This window comes from Physeter macrocephalus, chromosome 16 (assembly GCF_002837175.3).
Source record: "Physeter macrocephalus isolate SW-GA chromosome 16, ASM283717v5, whole genome shotgun sequence".
NCBI lineage: Eukaryota > Metazoa > Chordata > Mammalia > Artiodactyla > Physeteridae > Physeter > Physeter macrocephalus.
Window position 1 is genome coordinate 101032137 of NC_041229.1, and position 17511 is coordinate 101049647.

Genomic DNA, 17511 nt, shown 5'->3' on the forward strand with positions numbered 1-17511 from the left:
GGAGCACGGGGTCTAGGTGCGCAGGCTTGGGTAGTTGTGGCGCACGGGCTCAGTAGTTGTGGCTCTTGGGCTCTAGAGCGCAAGCTCAGTAGTTGTGGCGCATGGGCTTTAGTTGCTCCGCGGCACGTGGGATCTTCCCAGACCGGGGCTCGAACCCGTGTCCCCTGCATCGGCAGGCGGATTCTTAACCACTGCGCCACCAGGGAAGTCGGCCCCTGCTGTTCTTGACGCGAGAGGAGCTGCTGGGAAGGACAGGCCCTCCGGCCAGCCGCTCCTCCCCCCACGCCCCCATTCCTCCCGCCCAGACCCGCTCTTGCCTCTCCAGCCCAGGCTGGCCTGCGGACCCTGACCTTGCTCTCTGGTCACAGGAGGAGGAGGAGAGGCGCGCCCAGGAGCTGCTGCAGAAGAGGAAGGAGGAGGAGCAGGAACGGCTGCGGAGGGCGGCCGAGGCCAAGAGGCTGGCGGAGCAGCGCGAGCAGGGGCGGCTCCAGGCCGAGAGGTGAGGGGTCCCGGTGGCCCGGCCCCCAGGTGACCCTGCAGCACCTCGCCGCCACATCAGCTGTCCTCCTGTGCGTGTGGTGTGTGGGTGAGAGACCGATGTAGCCGTCAGCTAGAGGCGGCTCCCGCCTTCGCTCGGGACTTAGGAAAGGAAGGACAGGCTTTCTTCCTGGCTCCAAGCAAGGCGAACCACCCAAACGTGGTGTGTTGGCTGCTGGAGATTCAAGGAGTAACGGGCAGGGTCACTCGGGAGTGTGTCTCTGTTCTGCTTCCAACCGGATGAGCTGAGCCCTTTGGTTCGTTTTTTTTCTCAGCTGACATAAGGGGGCGGGGGGGCCGCAGGACGAGCCAGCATCTCTCGGCAGCCACTGAGGGCCTTTGGGTGGGAGAGTCAGTCGACCACACGCCGTGGTTCACTGCAGGGCCTTCGGCGTCCCTGGCTCCTGCCCGCCGCGCGTGCTCCTCCGGTGCCGGTGATGACTCGGGTGCCCGCCCCCCACCATTTCCCGACTGTCCCGCCTCCCGCCAGCTGGGGACCGTGGCAGACGAGCCCTCGCAGAGGCAGTGGTCTCTGCGATAGGCAAGAATTCCACGTTGAGTTCCACAGGCGTTTATCCAAGGCCAGTCCCTGTGCCGGCTTGTGCTGGGTCCTGGGGATGCCGAGGAGGATAAGCCTCCGTCACCGCCGGCCAGGAGATATGTGGGATCCTATGCCTGTGCGCAGACGCAGACTCCGCCCGTGTGCGTGTAGACTCTCGGGTGGGCCCAGGCCCAGGCCTCGCCTCTCTCCTGCTTCCACCCCCTGGGGAACACCAGGCAGCACTTTTGTCCGTGTCCGTCTTTGTGGGTGGCTACAGGCCCAGTGGAGAAGGAGGCGGGTCACAACCAGAGGGCTGACTGCATCAGGGCCATCGTGTTGTTTGGCACAGAGGGGTCCCTGGTCCTGTGGGCAGAATCAGAGACAGGAGTCTGGGAGGGGGACAGAGGGCGGCAGCTGATGTGGCTTTTGAATTGGATGTGTGTCAGGCAGCGCCAGGGGCCTCAGGGGGTGATGGTCATAACGTTTGGCAGCTTGGGCGGGTACCGAGCCACACGCTTTCCGCACGTTTCCTTGTTTAATCCTCACCTGAAGACACCTGCAGCGTGGGTACCAGCTGCTCCACTTCCCAGAAGGGGACACAGGTCCAGAGAGGTTCCGTGACTTGTTCAGGGTCACGAGCGAGTAAGTGGAGGTGGCTCTGAGCCCGAGAACGGCCCCTCCCTGCTTCGTGTCAGGCTTGGGGCCGGGTGTTGGCCTGTGGGTCAGGATGAGTGGCGGTAGCTCAGATGACCTCATTGCGTTCTCGTGGCAGCTCTGGAGGAAAGGTGTTGTGCTCCCCATTGTACAGCAGGCAAGACTGAGGCACAGAGATCTAAGTCGTGTGGAGGAGCGGGGGCCTCGAGGCTGAGTGCTCCCGCACCCCCGGCTGTGCGCTCCTAGCCCCTTGGGCGCAAGCACAGCTGCTGGCTCTTAGCTGGGGTGCCCGTCCTGCCATTCCCTCTTCTACGGCGTATGCCAGGGGCCTGGCTTCCCTGGCGAGGATGGAACAGGGCCGGGCCTCAGCTTCCTGCCCTGACAGGCTCTCGCTCGGTCCTCAGGGAGCTGCAGGAGAGGGAGAAGGCCCTGCGGCTACAGAAGGAGCGGCTGCTGAGGGAGCTGGAGGAGAAGAAGAAAAAGGTAAAGGGGAGCCAGGGCTGTGGCTCCCCCGGGGTCTGCCCTGAGCTTTGGGCTGGGGAGGCCTGGTCCGGGGCCCCGGTGCAGGAGCCGCCCTGCCTGCCTTGCTGCGCGGCGTTGGTGTGGGGGAGGGGAGAACGCACACGCGGTCTGTGACATCCCGCCGTCTGCCGGGTCCCAGGAAGAACAGCAGCGCCTGGCTGAGCAGCGGCCACAGGAGGAGCAGGAGGAGAAAGCCAGGGAGGCCGCGGCAGCCAGCCAAAGCCTGAACGTGACCGTGGATGTGCAGGTGAGGCCCGGGCACCAGGGTGGAGAGGGCCCCTGTCTCTGATCATTCTCTTCCCAGTAGCTGGAGGCACAGCTGTATATATTAGGACCATAAGAAAGTGGAAGAATACAGTTGGCCCAGTGTTTTTTTTTTTACTATTTTTGAAATATATCTTCTTCCTTATTCGGAAAGTAGAATTTGTTGTAAAAAAAAAAAAGAAAAGAAAAGAAAAGAAACTAAACTTTATAAAAGAATATAAAGCAAAAGCAAAAGAAAGGTACCCCCAGAGGGAAAGTCTAAGTCTGGTATATATCTTTCTATATTTTACGTATAAATATATTTTATACACACACTTTCTCTCACACTCACATATACATAGTTTTAAATGGGCACAGACTATACATCCTGTCTTAGTCTGTTCGTGCTGCTACAACAAATTACCCTAGACTGGGTGGTTTAAACGGCAGACGTGCTGGGAAGTCCAGGGTCAAGGCGCTGGCAGATCCAGTGTCTGATGAGAGCCCTCCTCTGGTTCACAGATGGCCGTCTTCTCGCTGTGTCCTCACATGGCCAAAGGGGAGAGGGAGCTCTCTTTTCTAAGGGAACTAATCCCATTCATGAGGGCTCTGCCCTCATGACCTGAGTACCTCCTGAAGGCCCCACCTCCAAATACCATCACATCGTGGGTTAGGATTTAACATGGGAATTTGGGGGGGAATACAGACATTTAGTCCACAATACATACCATTTGGCAGTTTGATTTTTTTCTCATTTTTTTCCTTTCATTTAATGTATCCTAGACATCTGTCTGTTTCACCGCTTGTAAATCTCTTACTTTTTTTTTTTTGCGGTACGTGGGCCTCTCACCGTTGTGGCCTCTCCCGTTGCGGAGCACAGGCTCCGCAGGCTCAGCGGCCATGGCTCACGGGCCCAGCCGCTCCGCGGCATGTGGGATCTTCCCGGACCGGGGCACGAACCCGCGTCCCCTGCATCGGCAGGCGGACTCTCAACCACTGCGCCACCAGGGAAGCCCAAATCTCTTACTTTTGACCGCTGTGTTCCAGTTAGTGGTACCAGAATGTCTTTAACCAGTCCCTAATGACAAGCATTTAGGCTATTAATGCTGTTACAAACAAAATGTAATATAAGGTTTTCATTGCAACACGGTTTAAGCTGTTGAAAACTTGGAAGTTAGCTGAACCGCATGGTTAAAAAAAATCGTGGGGTTCCCAGTGAAGTGCCCTGCTGCGGGTCACAGGACACACACCGACACTAACCTAGAAGGATGTTTACAACATACTTTCACGTGAAAAAGGAAGACATGGAGTCATGTATGTGGTGTGATTTTTTTTTTTTTTTTAATTAAAAAGCGACCCCTGAACCTTTTTCTTTTTTCCCGTGACATGAGGGGAGAGCCCCACGCTCCTCAGTGGTGGGAGATGCCAGCCTGCAGGGCAGGCAGCTGAAGGCCTTGTTCATCTTTTCCAGTCTCCAGCTTGTACCTCGTATCAAATGACACCCCAGGGACACAGGGCGCCCCCCAAGATCAACCCGGATAACTACGGGATGGATCTGAACAGCGATGACTCCACCGATGACGAGGCCCATCCCCGGAAACCCATCCCCAACTGGGCCAGAGGTGAGTGGGGCCCGGAGCTCCCCAGGAGAGCTGGGTCCCCACTTGTGACTTCGAGCCCTGGCGGGGGTGGCTCGGCGGCTGCGGGGGTCAGGAGCCCGTTGTACCCGTGGGCTGGCAGCTTGAGTCGTTGGCCGACAAGTCTGCATCGGGCCTCGGGATACGCCTGGGGAAGGATGGGCGCCCTGTGGCCAGCGGGCTCCTCTGAGGACCAGACCTGCGACATTGGGCGCTTCCACTCTCAACAGATACGTTAGATTTCAGCTGGCTGCTGGCAGGCGTGGTGCTGGGTGTTCCACCTCAGACTCTATCTGGCTGCCCCTTTGGAGTCCCACCCAGCAGGCCACAGGGACCCAAATATGCTGCCTGGGGGTGGGAATAGAGCTGAGTAGCGGGGTTTGGGCGGCACACAGAGCTGGAGCAAGGGGGTCCAGCCGGCTGGGAGAGGAGTTGGAGATGGGGATGGGGGTACTTGAGGCTCAGCAGGATTGGACGCTAAGTTGACAGGCCTCTAAACAGGAGTGTGGCTAAGTGTGAAGGTGCCACCTCAGGCCTGGGTGCAAGGCCTGCGGGGAGTGAGCAGGGCCCGTGCATGCAGCGGCTGCCTTACAGAGTTGGCCGAGCTGGGGTCGGGGCGGACTGCAGTCTCTCTGCCCAGAGGAAGGGCCCAGAACCCTAGAGGGGATCAGCGCTGTACAGAAGAGAGCTTGCTTTGTGAGCTTCACCTCATCTGAACCCCAGTGACTGGAATCTGACTTCGTCTCCTTAACATCCAGTCATTCCGGAGGTGGCAGCGGGCAGGGGTCAGCGTGGCCGGGGAGCCCTTGACCTTTACCAGCCTCCTTAAACTCTCACTCAGTTTTCCCATCTGTGGAATGGGGGTGCTACGAGCACCCAGCTGAGAAGGGCTATCAAGGATGAAGTGAGTTAGCGTAGGAAGGCCTGGTGCAGGGCAAGTGCCGGGCACACATTCTGCTTCCCGACCCCCCGGGGTCCTCCTCAGCCTCGCCGGCCGGGCTCTGAGCCACCGGCAGTGTCACCTGCACCAGGCATCGTGGGGCTGTGGTGCTGATGAGATGAGTAGCCAACCAAGGCAGTCGAGGATGGCATCAGATGCTTTGGTTCTGGAGCTGGACTTGTCTTCAAGTCCCAGCTCGCCAGTCTCTAGCTGTGTGCCTCTGGGCAGATGGCACCCTTGTAAACCGGGGCGGGTAGAGGGCCTGCCTCCGAGGTGGCTATGGGGATGAGGGGGTCGTGCAGTGACCTCAGCCGCGCGCCTGGCTCACGTGAGTCGCTGGAGAGCAGCTGTAGGAGCGCGCAGTGAGAGGTTGTCAGTGTTGGGGTGGGGGTGGGTGGCTGGAGGAGGGCCCCGAGAGGAGCTGATTTGTCAGGAGGTGAAGGAATGCTGAGGTGGAGAGGGCGACGAGGGCTCTTTGTGGGAGGACACGGGGAGCCCCAGGGCAGGGACCCAGCCCTTGGTGTCTTCCTGCAGGCACCCAGCTTAGCCAGGCCATCATCCACCAGTACTACCACCCCCCGAACCTTCTGGAGCTCTTCGGAACCATCCTCCCACTGGACTTGGAGGACATCTTCAAGAAGAGCAAGCCCCGCTACCATAAGCGCACCAGCTCTGCCGTGTGGAACTCGCCGCCCCTGCAGGGCACCAGGGTCCCTGGCAGCCTGGCCTACAGCCTGAAGAAGCACTGAGCCAGGCCCTCGGGCCTGCTCAGCAGTCTCAGCCTTCATCTGTGTCTATATGTCTGTGTCTCTGTTGGTCTGGTGCCATCCTGCCTGGTATCCTGTCGCTGAGGGTTCGGTCAAGTGTATATAAACATCCTCTGTGGGCTACAGGGGGAAAGCGGCTCGGGCCTGTTGGGAGGCTGAGCTTGATGGATGGGTGTTCGGGAAAGACCCAGGCCCAGCCTTGCCTGGTCTGCTGACAGCACTGTGTAAATAGATTGTTAGAGTTCAGCTGAATTTTAGCCTCTAGTGTTTGAGAGCTAGAGTAATAAAGTCTATTCCTTCAAGCCTGCTGTGAGTATCATGAAGACTGGGCTTCTCTGCAGAAAGCCCTGGACCCTGGCCCTGTCTCGGGCTGCTGGATGGGCTGGAGGAGTAGGAACTGCTTAGTCTCCTGGGGTGTGCGTCAAGGTCACCTGGGTCCCACCCCCAGAGATGCCGATGGAGTGGGTGATTCTGATGCCAGCCCTGGACAACCCTGAGAAACGCTTCAGTTACTTTCATGTTGGGGCAGGTGACGGTACTTCCTGTTTTTCTGGGGAGCGCCCTGCCTGTAAAGGGGGGCTCATTCAGTGGGTAAGGCCTGGAGTTGAGGTCAGGGGAATTGGGCTCTTGACACAGCTCTGCCGCTTAAGAGAGGCCCTCGGCTCCTCCACGCCTCAGGCTCCACCCACCCTTGCTGCACGGATGGTGAAAGGACTTAAGAACGTGGACGTGCTGCTGAAGCAGGAGATGTGGGTTAGGAAGCGGCCGTCTCTTGAAACTACCTCGGGACCAGTACGTGCAAGTAGTTGAGATGTTTCTCCAACAAATCCAGGCAGCTGCTAATTAAATGCTTAGTGTCCATGGAAGCTGGCCCTGCCCCATCGCTGCCAACCGTGTTCTAAACGTGCCACAGCTTCATCATCTCCTACTCCAGCCCCTGGAACGGGGGTTGGTGAATTGGGGCCTATGGGCCAAATCAAGTCACAGTCCATTTTTGTAAAGTTTCATGGGAACCCGCCCAGCAGAAATGAATGCCTATTGTCTCCGGCTGCTCTGCTGAGGGCAGAGTTAAGTAGTTACAACAGAGGCCTTATGGTTCGCAAAGCTGAGAATATTTACTATGAACCTTTACAGAAAATGTTTGCTGACCCTGCTTTAGGACAAAATCAAGGCTGAATATAAGAGAGCTTTTTAAAATGAGTAAAGAGTGAATGCACACAACAGGCTGAAATCTAGAAGATTCCACCATGCAAAGAAAAACATTTTACAGTTCATTCAAATACAGTGCGAATTTAAATTTGTTCCATATGTTCTCTGATGAGAAACTGTTGTGTTGAGTCAACTGGTGAGTGTGTCTTTGGTTGAAACCACAATGTCAAAATATTACCTCTTATAAAAGCATATTTATATAGTGTGTTTGAGAAAAAAATTGTCATTCGGCCAAAAGGTAGTTACAGGTTGCACTGTATCTTCACTAGTACTTGATATTGTCAGTGCTTCTTATTTTAGCCATTCTAATAGACGCGTAGTGAATTCTCATGTGGTTTTTAGTTTGCATTTCCGTAATAGCTGGTGATGGTGAACATCTGCTCATGTGCTTACCTGCCGTCTGTGTACTTCTTTGGCAAAGTGTTTGTTCGACATGATTTCTTTCTTCATGTGCCTTGGGTTTTTTTTCTGGTTTTTCTTTTTTTTGCCATGCCACATGGCATGTGAGATTTTAGTTCCCCAACCAGGGGACCAGGTGTCAAACCCGTGCTCCCTGCAGTGGAAGCACGGAGTCTTAACCACTGGGCCACCAGGGAAGTCCCTCATTTGTTCATTTTTAAATTGAGTTGTTAGTTTTCTTACTGTTGTGTTTAGAATCTCTACATGTTATGGATACAAATCTGATGTCAGATACATGCCTTGCAGTATTTTCTCCTAGTCTGCAACTTGTCTTTTCATTCACTTAACAGTATTTTTCATAGAGCAAAAATTTTCATTTTGATGAAATCCAATTTATCAACTTTTTTTCCTTTTTATGGATTGTGCTTTTTTTGGCTTCATGTCTAAGAGATCTTTGTCTAGCCCCAGTTCTCAAAGATTTTCTCCTATATTTTCTTCTAAATAGTTTATAGATTTATATATTACATTTAGGCTTATGGTCTGTTTTGAGTTAATTTTTTTTTTAATGTGAGGTTTATGTTTTTTGTTTTGGGGAGCATATAGATGGATGTCCAGTTGTTCTAGAACCATTTGTTTAAAAGACTATTCTTTTCACTGAATTTCTTTTGTATCTTTGTCAAGAGTCAATCAGCCATATTTGTAGGGGTCTATTTCCAGACTTTGTATTCTCTTTCGGTGATCTATGGGTCTGTCCTTTTACCAGTACCACATGGTCAAGATTACTGTAGCTTGTATAAGTCTTAAAAATCTGGTAGTGTGATCTCTCCATCTTTATTCTTTGCAAAATTATTTTGGCTTTTCTCTCAATTTTGCTTTTCTGTATAAATTTTAGAATCAGCTTATCTGTACAAAAACACTGCTGGGATTTTGATTGAAATTACATTAAATCTATATATTATAAGTTTGGGGAGAAGTCACATGTTTATGATAGTGAGTCTACTAATCCATGAACATGATATATCTCTTCATTTATTTACGTCTTTGGTTTCTTTTATCAGCATTTTGTAGTTTCAGCATGCAGATCCTGTATAAGTTTTGTTAGATTTATAGCTAAGTATTTATTTTCTTGGAGCTGTTATAAATGGTATTGTCCTTCTAATTTTGGTTTCTGCTTGTTCATTGCTAGTATATAGAAATGCAGCTTTCTATACTTTGACGTACTGACCTCGTATCTTGTGATGCAACTAAAGCAGTACCTAGAGGGAAATTTATAGCACTAAAATGCCTATGTTAGAAAAAGTGTCAAATCAATGACCCTGGCTTCCACTTTAAGAAACTAGAAAAAGAAGAGCAAACAAAAATATAAGCAGAAGAAGGGAAATAACAAAGGTAGAGCAGAAGTCAGTGACATTGGAAAGAGAAAAATGATAAAGAAAACTTTATTAAACCAAAAGCTGGTTCTTTAAGAAACTCATTAAAAAAAAATGTAAACCTCTGTTGAGACTGGTAAGGAGAAAAAGAATAAATAAATGACCTATGTCAGGAATGAGAGGAAACACCACTACAGATTCTACAGATACGAAAACTAAAAGAGAATATTATGAACAACTTATGGTAATTTGACAATTTAGATGACATGGACACAAATTCCTAGGAAGATAAAAATTATCTCAGTTCACTCAAGAAAAAATATAATATCTAAACAGCCCTATCTATGACAGAAGTTTAATTTGTAGTTTAAAATCTCACAAAAAGGGTCTTCCCTGGTGTTACAGTGGTTAAGAATCCACCTGCCAACTCAGGGGACATGGGTTCAATCCCCGGTCCGGGAAGATCCCACATGCCGCGGAGCAACTAAGCCCGTGCGCCACAACTACTGAGCCCGCGTGCCACAACTACTGAAGCCCACGCACCACAACTACTGAAGCCCGTGCACCTAGAGCCCGTGCTGTGCAACAAGAGACACCATCGCAATGAGGGGCCCTCGCACCACAACGAAGAGTAGACCCCGCTTGCTGCAACTAGAGAAAGCCCGCGCACGCCAACAAAGACCCAATGCAGACAAAAATAAATAAATTTTTAAAATAAATAAATAAGATCTCACAAAGAACCCTCTAGGCTTAGATCGTTAGAGGTAAATGTTCAAGGAAGAAATAACACCAATTCTACACAACCTCTCCCAAGAAATCAAAGAGGAAAAAATATTTTCCTGCTCCATCTATGTGGCCAACATTGCTCTGATCCCCAAACCAGACAAAAGACGTTGCAAGAAAGGAAAGCTAGAAGATTACATGCCATGAACATCAAGGTTCTTTGAGTTTTAGCAAATGAAATCCAACAAATGACTCATATAAAGAGCATAATATATCTTAACCAAATAGGGTTTATCCCAGCATTGCAAAGTAGGTTTTAACATTTGAAAGTCAATTAATGTAATTCACCATATTAATACAGGGGGAAAATCATGTGATTAAATTGATAGATACAGAAAGTGAGTTGGACAGTTTAACACTGATTCATGATAAAAGCTTTGAGCAAATAAGAATTTAAAGGGAATTTCCTCAGTTTGAAAAAGCCCTTCTACCAAAAAATCTTCAGCAAACATGGTGAATATCTGGATGCATTGCTCCTACTAACAGGTCCAATGCAAGGATGTCCACTGTCATTACTTCTGAACATTTTACTGGAGGTTCTAGCCAGTGCAAGAGGGCAGTAAAGAAAAAAGGTACAAGAAAGAAAGAATTAAAATTATATTCAGAGATGACATAGAAAATTTGACAGTGTCTACAAAAGGATTAATAAGTGAGTTTAGCATGGATGCAGGATTCAAGATTAATATATGAAAACCGATTGTATTTCTATACACCTACCTTGCACAATCAGAAGTTGAAATTAAAAAACAATGCAATTGATCATGTCCAAAATTATCAAAATCTTAGTAAATTTGACAAAAGATGTGAAAGACCTGTATAGTAAAAAAAAAAAAAAAATTGCTGAGAGAAACTAATGAAGACCTAAAAGGGATATGTATAATACAATGTTCATGAATTGGAAACTCAATGTTCTTAAGATGTCAATAAGAACAAATTTGAGGGGGCTACACTGCATAACTTCGAGACTATTAGAAAGCTGCAGTAATCAGGATAGTATCGTATTAGTGTAAAGATAGACAAATGGAATAGATCCATGGAACTGTTCAGAGTCCAGAAATAGAACTACATATGTATAGTCACTTGGTTTTTGACAAAGGTGGAAAGGCAGTTCAGCGTGGGAAGGATAATGTTTTTCAAAAAATTGCCTTGGAACAATTGGATATAAAAATCTCCCACCCTTCTCATACCATCTACCAGGTTAATTCATGATGGATCATAGGTCTAAATGTAAAAACTAAAAATATAAAACTAGGGCTTCCCTGGTGGCGCAGCGGTTGAGAGTCCGCCTGCCGATGCAGGGGACACGGGTTCGTGCCCCGGTCCGGGAAGATCCCACGTGCCGCGGAGCGGCTGGGCCCGTGAGCCATGGCCGCTGAGCCTGCGCGTCCGGAGCCTGTGCTCCGCAACGGGAGAGGCCACAACAGTGAGGGGCCCGCATACTGCAAAAAAATGATAATAATTTAAAAAATAATAATAAAGCCGTTGAAAAAATGTGTTTTGTTTATAGATCTTGCTGAGGGTGACAGGATTAGAAATGAAATATTGGGACCTCCCTGGCGGCCCAGTGGTTAAGACTTCACGCTTCCAATGCAGGGGGCACGGGTTCCATCCCTGGTCGGGGAACTAAGATCCCACGTGCTGCGTGACAGGGCCAAAAAATAAACTACATAAAAATAAATTTTAAAATAATTATTTTTAAAAAAAACAATGTAAGGAAAAGAAATGAAATATAGTGTTTGCCTACTAAGATCAACAATTTACAAAATACTTTATGCTCTAGACAGTAAGGATATTAAAAACAGATATCAGCCCGGCCGTCGCTCGCTCCCTTCTCGGTCGCTGCTCCTGGTGGCCCTGAGGGAGTGCGGGCCGGGGTCGGCCCCCAAGAGTAGGAGGTGCGGGGGTAGCAGCTAAGGCACCCGGAGGGGGGGGTTCCCCAGAGATGGCGTGGGCGAGCGGACATGGCCTGTGGACCCCTCCCCAGGGGTCCCGGGGCAGAGACGGCAGCCCCCATGCCCCCCGCGGCATGGCGTTTGGCCACAGAAAACGGTCTGCGAGTCGAAGTGTCGCGGCGGTACACTGGCAGCGAGAATCGGGAAGAGCAGGAGACCGCGAGGGTAGGCCCAGGAGCGATGGCGTCCCAAGAGGAACAAGCAGGAGAACTCTCAACCTGGAACATGCCAACCAGGAGGATGAAAACAAGGATGAAAAGGGGCAAGATGCTAATAAAGGAGAGCCTGTGGCCCTCTGGAAGCTGGTGAATATTGTGTACCTAGAGGAAATCGTAGGCGCTTCTGCATTAGGCAGCCCATCCTGCAGTGTAGATGGGACACGACTCAGAGTCTTAGAGAGCCACAGGTAAGGATGAGAGAAGACAATATGGAAAGGATTGGGGAGGAGGTGAGGCAGCTGAGGGAAAAGCAGTGAGTCACAGTCTGCGGGCAGTCAGCCCTGACCCCCCTCGCCATGACCATCATGATGAGTTTTGCCTCCTGCCTTGAATCCTGATGTGTTCCCTGAAGTTAGTAGGGAGACACACCGTTTCCTAAACTTACATGTTTGTGACATACCTCTGTTGTAAACCTTTTGGTGTTACCTGTTTCTTGTGGGTCTCCTATTACCAGCTTCTAATTGAATGTTGTGTTTCTGACCCAATCAGTAAGTTTCTATCAGCAGGAGAGTTTTACCTATTGCATGGAGAGATGTTCATTATATATTGTGAAGTCAGTAAAGCAGTTTAAAAAAGCAAAAAAAACCCCAAAAAACAGATACTAGAGAGCTATTTACCAAGCCATTTTCCTCTGCCGCCAGGACACACAGCTGGCTTTGTTTCCCTGGGGTGTGGCCATGTCACTGAGTTCAGGTCAATGGAATGTGGGAGTCATGAGAAACATCACCTCCAGACCTGTCTCAGAAAGCCCCTTCCCTATTCCCTCATCTGCCACCTAACGCCAAGATCCAGTAGAGTCCTAAGGCCCTAAGAGATGCTTGAGGCCTCCATCAGGAAAGCCTGGGTGCCTGGGTGACTGCAGGAGTCGGGGGAGTATCGGGGACAGGGCTCTGGGAGTGGTCTGTTCCAGGGCAATGGAAGGTAGAACGAGTATTAAAACTTATACCGATATCTCTTCAGGGAGGTGTACTTTATCACTGATGTTATTTAGAAAAGTAGGTTCCGGGGAAGCTTCACTTTCAAATGCTCCACAGCCCCTGCATCTCTTTACACCCACCCCCAGTGCAAATACTCCCACGGCCCACTCTCAGCACCCACTGGGTTCTGAGGGGCACCCCCAGCTCCAGTCCCCCAACTTGGACTCATATGTAACAGTAATAACCATTTTTAGAGAGACCACTGAGATCATATAAAAATAAGTAGAAGGATGAAGATATATGTGTTTTGGAGGTAAAGAAAGACTATCAGAGACTGAAAGAATTATTGGATTCAGATCTATTGGGACTTCCCTGGTGGTCCAGTGGTTTAGACTTCACCTTCCACTGTGGGGGGTATGGGTTCCATCCCTGGTCAGGGAGCTGAGATCCCACGTGCCTCGCAGCAAGAAAAACAAAACAAAACATAAAACAGAAGCAATACTGTAACAAATTCAACAAAGACTTTAAAAAATGGTCCACATCCAAAAAAAAAAATCTTAAAAAAAATCTATTAATTGCCCACTTAGTCCTGTCTCTGAGCAGTGTATTTGCCAAATATACACAGTCTAACAACTGAATACTATTTTAAAATTTATTATTATTTGCCTTTGAACACATATAGGAATATGCAGTGCATACCAATCCTGTTTTAATCTCATTTCAATTTCTCTTGTTTCCTTGGTCTCTACTCAAATGTCTCCTTCTCAGTGAGATCTTCCTTGATCATCCTTTTGTCAGCTTCCACTTCTTCTCAACTGTCCTTGTTGTTGTTGTTTTTTTAAATTTTTTTTTTTTTTTGGCTGCCTCAGGTCTTAGTTGCGGCACACGGGATCTTCACTGAGGCATGCAGGCTCTTCGTTGTGGCGCGCGGGCTTCTCTCTAGTTGCAGCGTGCAGGTTTTCTCTTCTCTAGTTGTGGCGCGTGGGTTCCAGAGCGCTTGGGCTCAGTAGTTTGCGGCACGCAGGCTCTCTAGTTGAGCCGCGAGCTCAGTAGTTGTGGTGCGGGGGCTTAGTTGCCCTGAGGCATGTGGGATCTTGGAAGGTGGATTCTTTACCATTGGATCACTAGGGAGGTCCCTCAACCTTCCTTGTTTTTATGAGTATTGATAGTTAGGAGTGAAAATAATAAGTAGGGTAGTTAGTATTATTCAAATGATACATATATAAAATGTACTTACATGTCTGTGGTTATATTATGTCAGTGGTTCTCAGAAAAGGGAATCCATTATAACCGTAAAAACGATTAAGGACCACAAAAAAGAGCTTCTGTTTAAGTGGCTTATAAATACCTACATTTACACAGAGTTTAAAATGGAGACATTTATAAAATATTTATTTTTTATTTAATCATAAGAATAATAAATTCATATATTTTAATATATAGCATATCTTTATTAAAAAGTTTATATTTTCCAAAATGACAAAAAAATTGCGTTGCATTGGGATTACCAATGTTTAGATTTTTGCAAGTCTCTTTAACATATGACTGATAGAAAACTGCTGAAATATATTTTTTTCTGCATTAAATCTGTTGCTGTGTCACATATCACATAGCCTCTGGAAAACTCCAATGAACAATTGTATGAGAATGAGAGTGACCTGAAAAATAATAACTTAGTATTATTATTAAAAGAGTTTGATCTCCCAGGACCCCTTGAAAGAATCTCAGAGTTCCACAGTGGCCCATGGACCATGCTTTGAGAACCACAGTATTATGTCAATGTGTGTGTGTGTGTGTGTGTGTGTGTATGTGTGTGTATATATATATATATATAAAAGTTCTCCTCTGAAATCATTAAATATAGGCCAGAGGTGGCCTTGGATTAAAATGTGAAACATACACAGGGGATTCCAAAACCAAGGGTGCAGTTCAATATCATACACTCTACCAATATCATCATCTCAACAACTGAAAAAAAGAAATCTCCCTATTATATGACTAGATGAAGGTTATTTAATGAAACTCAATGACCATTCTTAATAAAAATTTAAAGTAAAATAAGCATAGAAGAAAACTATTTAGGTACAAAAAAATAATTTACAATACCAAGAGCAAGTGCAGTTCTAAAATAAAGTGCAGAAATTCCCTGGCGGTCCAGTGGTTAGGACTTGGTGATGTCACTGCCGAGAGCCTGGGTTCCATCCCTGTTTGGGGAACTAAGATCCCACAAGCCACGTAGCACGGCCAAAAAAAAAAAAATCATTAAAAAAATAAAATAAAATAATGGATGCTAATGACATTTCCATTAAAATCCAGGATAAACAAAAATATGCCTGTCACATGCAGTCAGTCAACCTTGCTTTGTGTCAACCCCCCTAAGTAGCGACAAAAATAATAAAATGAACCAATCCTAAATATTTCCAAAGAAGAGAGAAAACACATTCATTTGCAGAGAGCATAATTGTTTTGCCAGGAAACATGAGACAGGCTCTTGAAATACAACAAGCAGTATTAAGATAGTAAGATGAGATACTTTGTAAGGTGGCTAGATGTATCAACAATACGTAAAAATACAGCAGCTTTTATATGCTCTCTGTGGTAGCTACTGGAAATTAGAGAGGAACTAGGATATCCCCAGAGTGAAATCAGCAAGATGGCGGAAGTCCCAGCCTTTATTCCCTCGCAGAAAGACTGATTTAACAATGATACACGGGGCTTCCCTGGTGGCACAGTGGTTAAGAATCCGCCTGCCAATGCAAGGGATACAGGTTCGATCCCTGGTCCGGGAAGATCCCACATGCCGCGGAGCAACTAAGCCCGTGCACCACAACTACTGAGTCTGTGCTCTAGAGCCGCGAGAGGCACAATTACTGAGCCCACGTGCCATAACTACTGAAGCCCGCACACCTAGAGCCCGTGCTCCACAACAAGAGGAGCCACTGCAACGAAGAGTAGCCCCCGCTCGCTGCAAATAGAGAAAGCCCGCGCACAGCAACGAAGACCCAATGCAGCCAAAGATAAATAAATAAATATTTTTTTAAAAAACCAAAAAACAAAACAAAAAAAAAACAATGATACATGCACCAAAACACCTTTATGAGGGGTCCAGATTCCCGTTAAAAAGTTTCAGTACACCAGATGAGCACAATACGGACCCTCATGTAAAGAAGAAAGTGTATCTCCATTTACTGAGACTGAAGATGAACTGGTTCTCTCAAGCTGACATAGTCCATATAGCCCAGGGCTGGCAAGTCAGAGCCACACCTCAAATTCTTTATTTTATTGATTGGTTCCTCTGCCTCTTTCTCTATTGATCGTGGGAAGGCATCAGGTCCCCAATTAGTGGTCTGCCACAGATAGACAAATTCTAAACTGGATTCTAGAAAGCTCGTCTCCCTTAAACAATACCGCAGCACATGACTTCTGCCCTCTTCCCGCCTCCCTATCTTCATCAGTGCCTTCCACTAGAGAACCTAATGAGAAGGCAGCTGGCAAGAGAGTCTGAGACTGGGACTTCCCTCTGGCAAAGTGGTTAAGAATCTGCCTGCCAATGCAGGGGACATGGGTTCAATCCCCGGTCGGGGAAGATCCCCTATGCCGTGGGGCAACTAAGCCCGTGCGCCGCAACTACTGAGCCTGAGCTCTAGAGCCCACGAACCACAACTACTGAGCCTGCATGCTCTAGGGCCTGCGTACCACAACTGCTGAGCCAACTGCTTTTCCTGCAATGAGAAGCCCACATACCACAACAAAGAGTAGCCCCTGCTCACCGCAACTAGAAAAAGCCCGCACACGGCAACGAAGACCCAACACAGCCAAAACAAACAAATAAATAAATAAAATTTTTAAAAAACCTTCATTTTCATTCAACCTGTCATGGACACCATAGGGTCACTCCTTTCTTCTCAAGGGGAAAGATGGCGAAAATCTGCTATTTCCATTATCATAAGTGGCACTTGTGTTTGCAGAGGACTCAAACTCCCCTATTCAGGAAGGGACCAGCAAAGGAGTTGTGACTTGCTGTCCTCAGGGGTCTCCTGCCCCTGTGGGGCTGCCCTACATTGAGAACGTGTATCTCAAGGACACGCCAGCTCACCTTACTGTGGGAGGGGCAGGAAGAGTTGTTAACACCTGGCTTCACTGCTACAAGGCAGCTCTCCCTCGGAACTGCTTTCGGTAACATCCGTTCCCTAGGTAGAACAGACGTATTGGAAAAGTGCCTCACCTTGGTCTGGCAGTCTTGACTCCTGCAGAAAAGGACTTCGGATGGAGGGAGAGTCCTTGACATTCAAGTGTCTTCTACATGGTAAGGGAAAGCTCTGGAACACTGCCTGGAAATCAGGAGCCCATGACAGTTTCATTAATGCAGTGCTCCTCCAATCTATCAAATGCAGCCTACATGTTCTTCTTGACATGGGAGGGTTCTCAACCACAAAAGATCTGCTTATTGTCGTTTCTTTAATCCCTACATTGTCCCTGACTTTATGTATGTATGGCCTTGCCACAGCTTTGGGGCCAATGGAATATATGGGTATAATTTCCTGTTAAAGGCTGTGCATGTCTGTTGGAATTTTTCTTCCATGTATTGAAATCTTTGGCCTGTGTCTTTGTGAGAAGAAGTCTCCAAAAGAATGTATATAAAGTAAATCAAGGAATGCATCAACAATAAGTGCATCTGGTGTATATCTATATAATGGAATACTACTCAGCCATAGAAAAGAATGAAATTTTGCCATTTGCAACCCCGTGTATGGACTTGGAGGGTATTATGCTCAGTGAAATAAGTCAGACAGAGAAAGACAGATATTGTATGGTATCACTT

At 48.0% G+C, this 17511-nt stretch overlaps 1 protein-coding gene and 1 pseudogene across 3 annotated transcripts in view; both read left to right on the forward strand.

The window, feature by feature from the left end:
• Positions 1-9531, forward strand: part of INCENP (inner centromere protein) — a 30515-nt gene extending 20984 nt beyond the window's left edge. For all 3 annotated transcript variants that reach the window (XM_028501371.2, XM_024133280.3, XM_028501372.2), the window contains 5 exons: positions 369-499; positions 2137-2215; positions 2394-2501; positions 3969-4119; positions 5609-9531. In XM_028501371.2, the coding sequence (XP_028357172.1) occupies positions 369-499; positions 2137-2215; positions 2394-2501; positions 3969-4119; positions 5609-5823 (684 nt within the window). In that variant the 3' untranslated portion in view covers positions 5824-9531. The remainder of the gene's footprint in view (positions 1-368; positions 500-2136; positions 2216-2393; positions 2502-3968; positions 4120-5608) is intronic.
• Positions 9532-11725: 2194 nt separating this feature from the next.
• On the forward strand, positions 11726-12201 carry LOC112067447 (protein BEX1-like; annotated as a pseudogene).
• The last annotated feature ends 5310 nt before the right edge of the window (positions 12202-17511 follow it).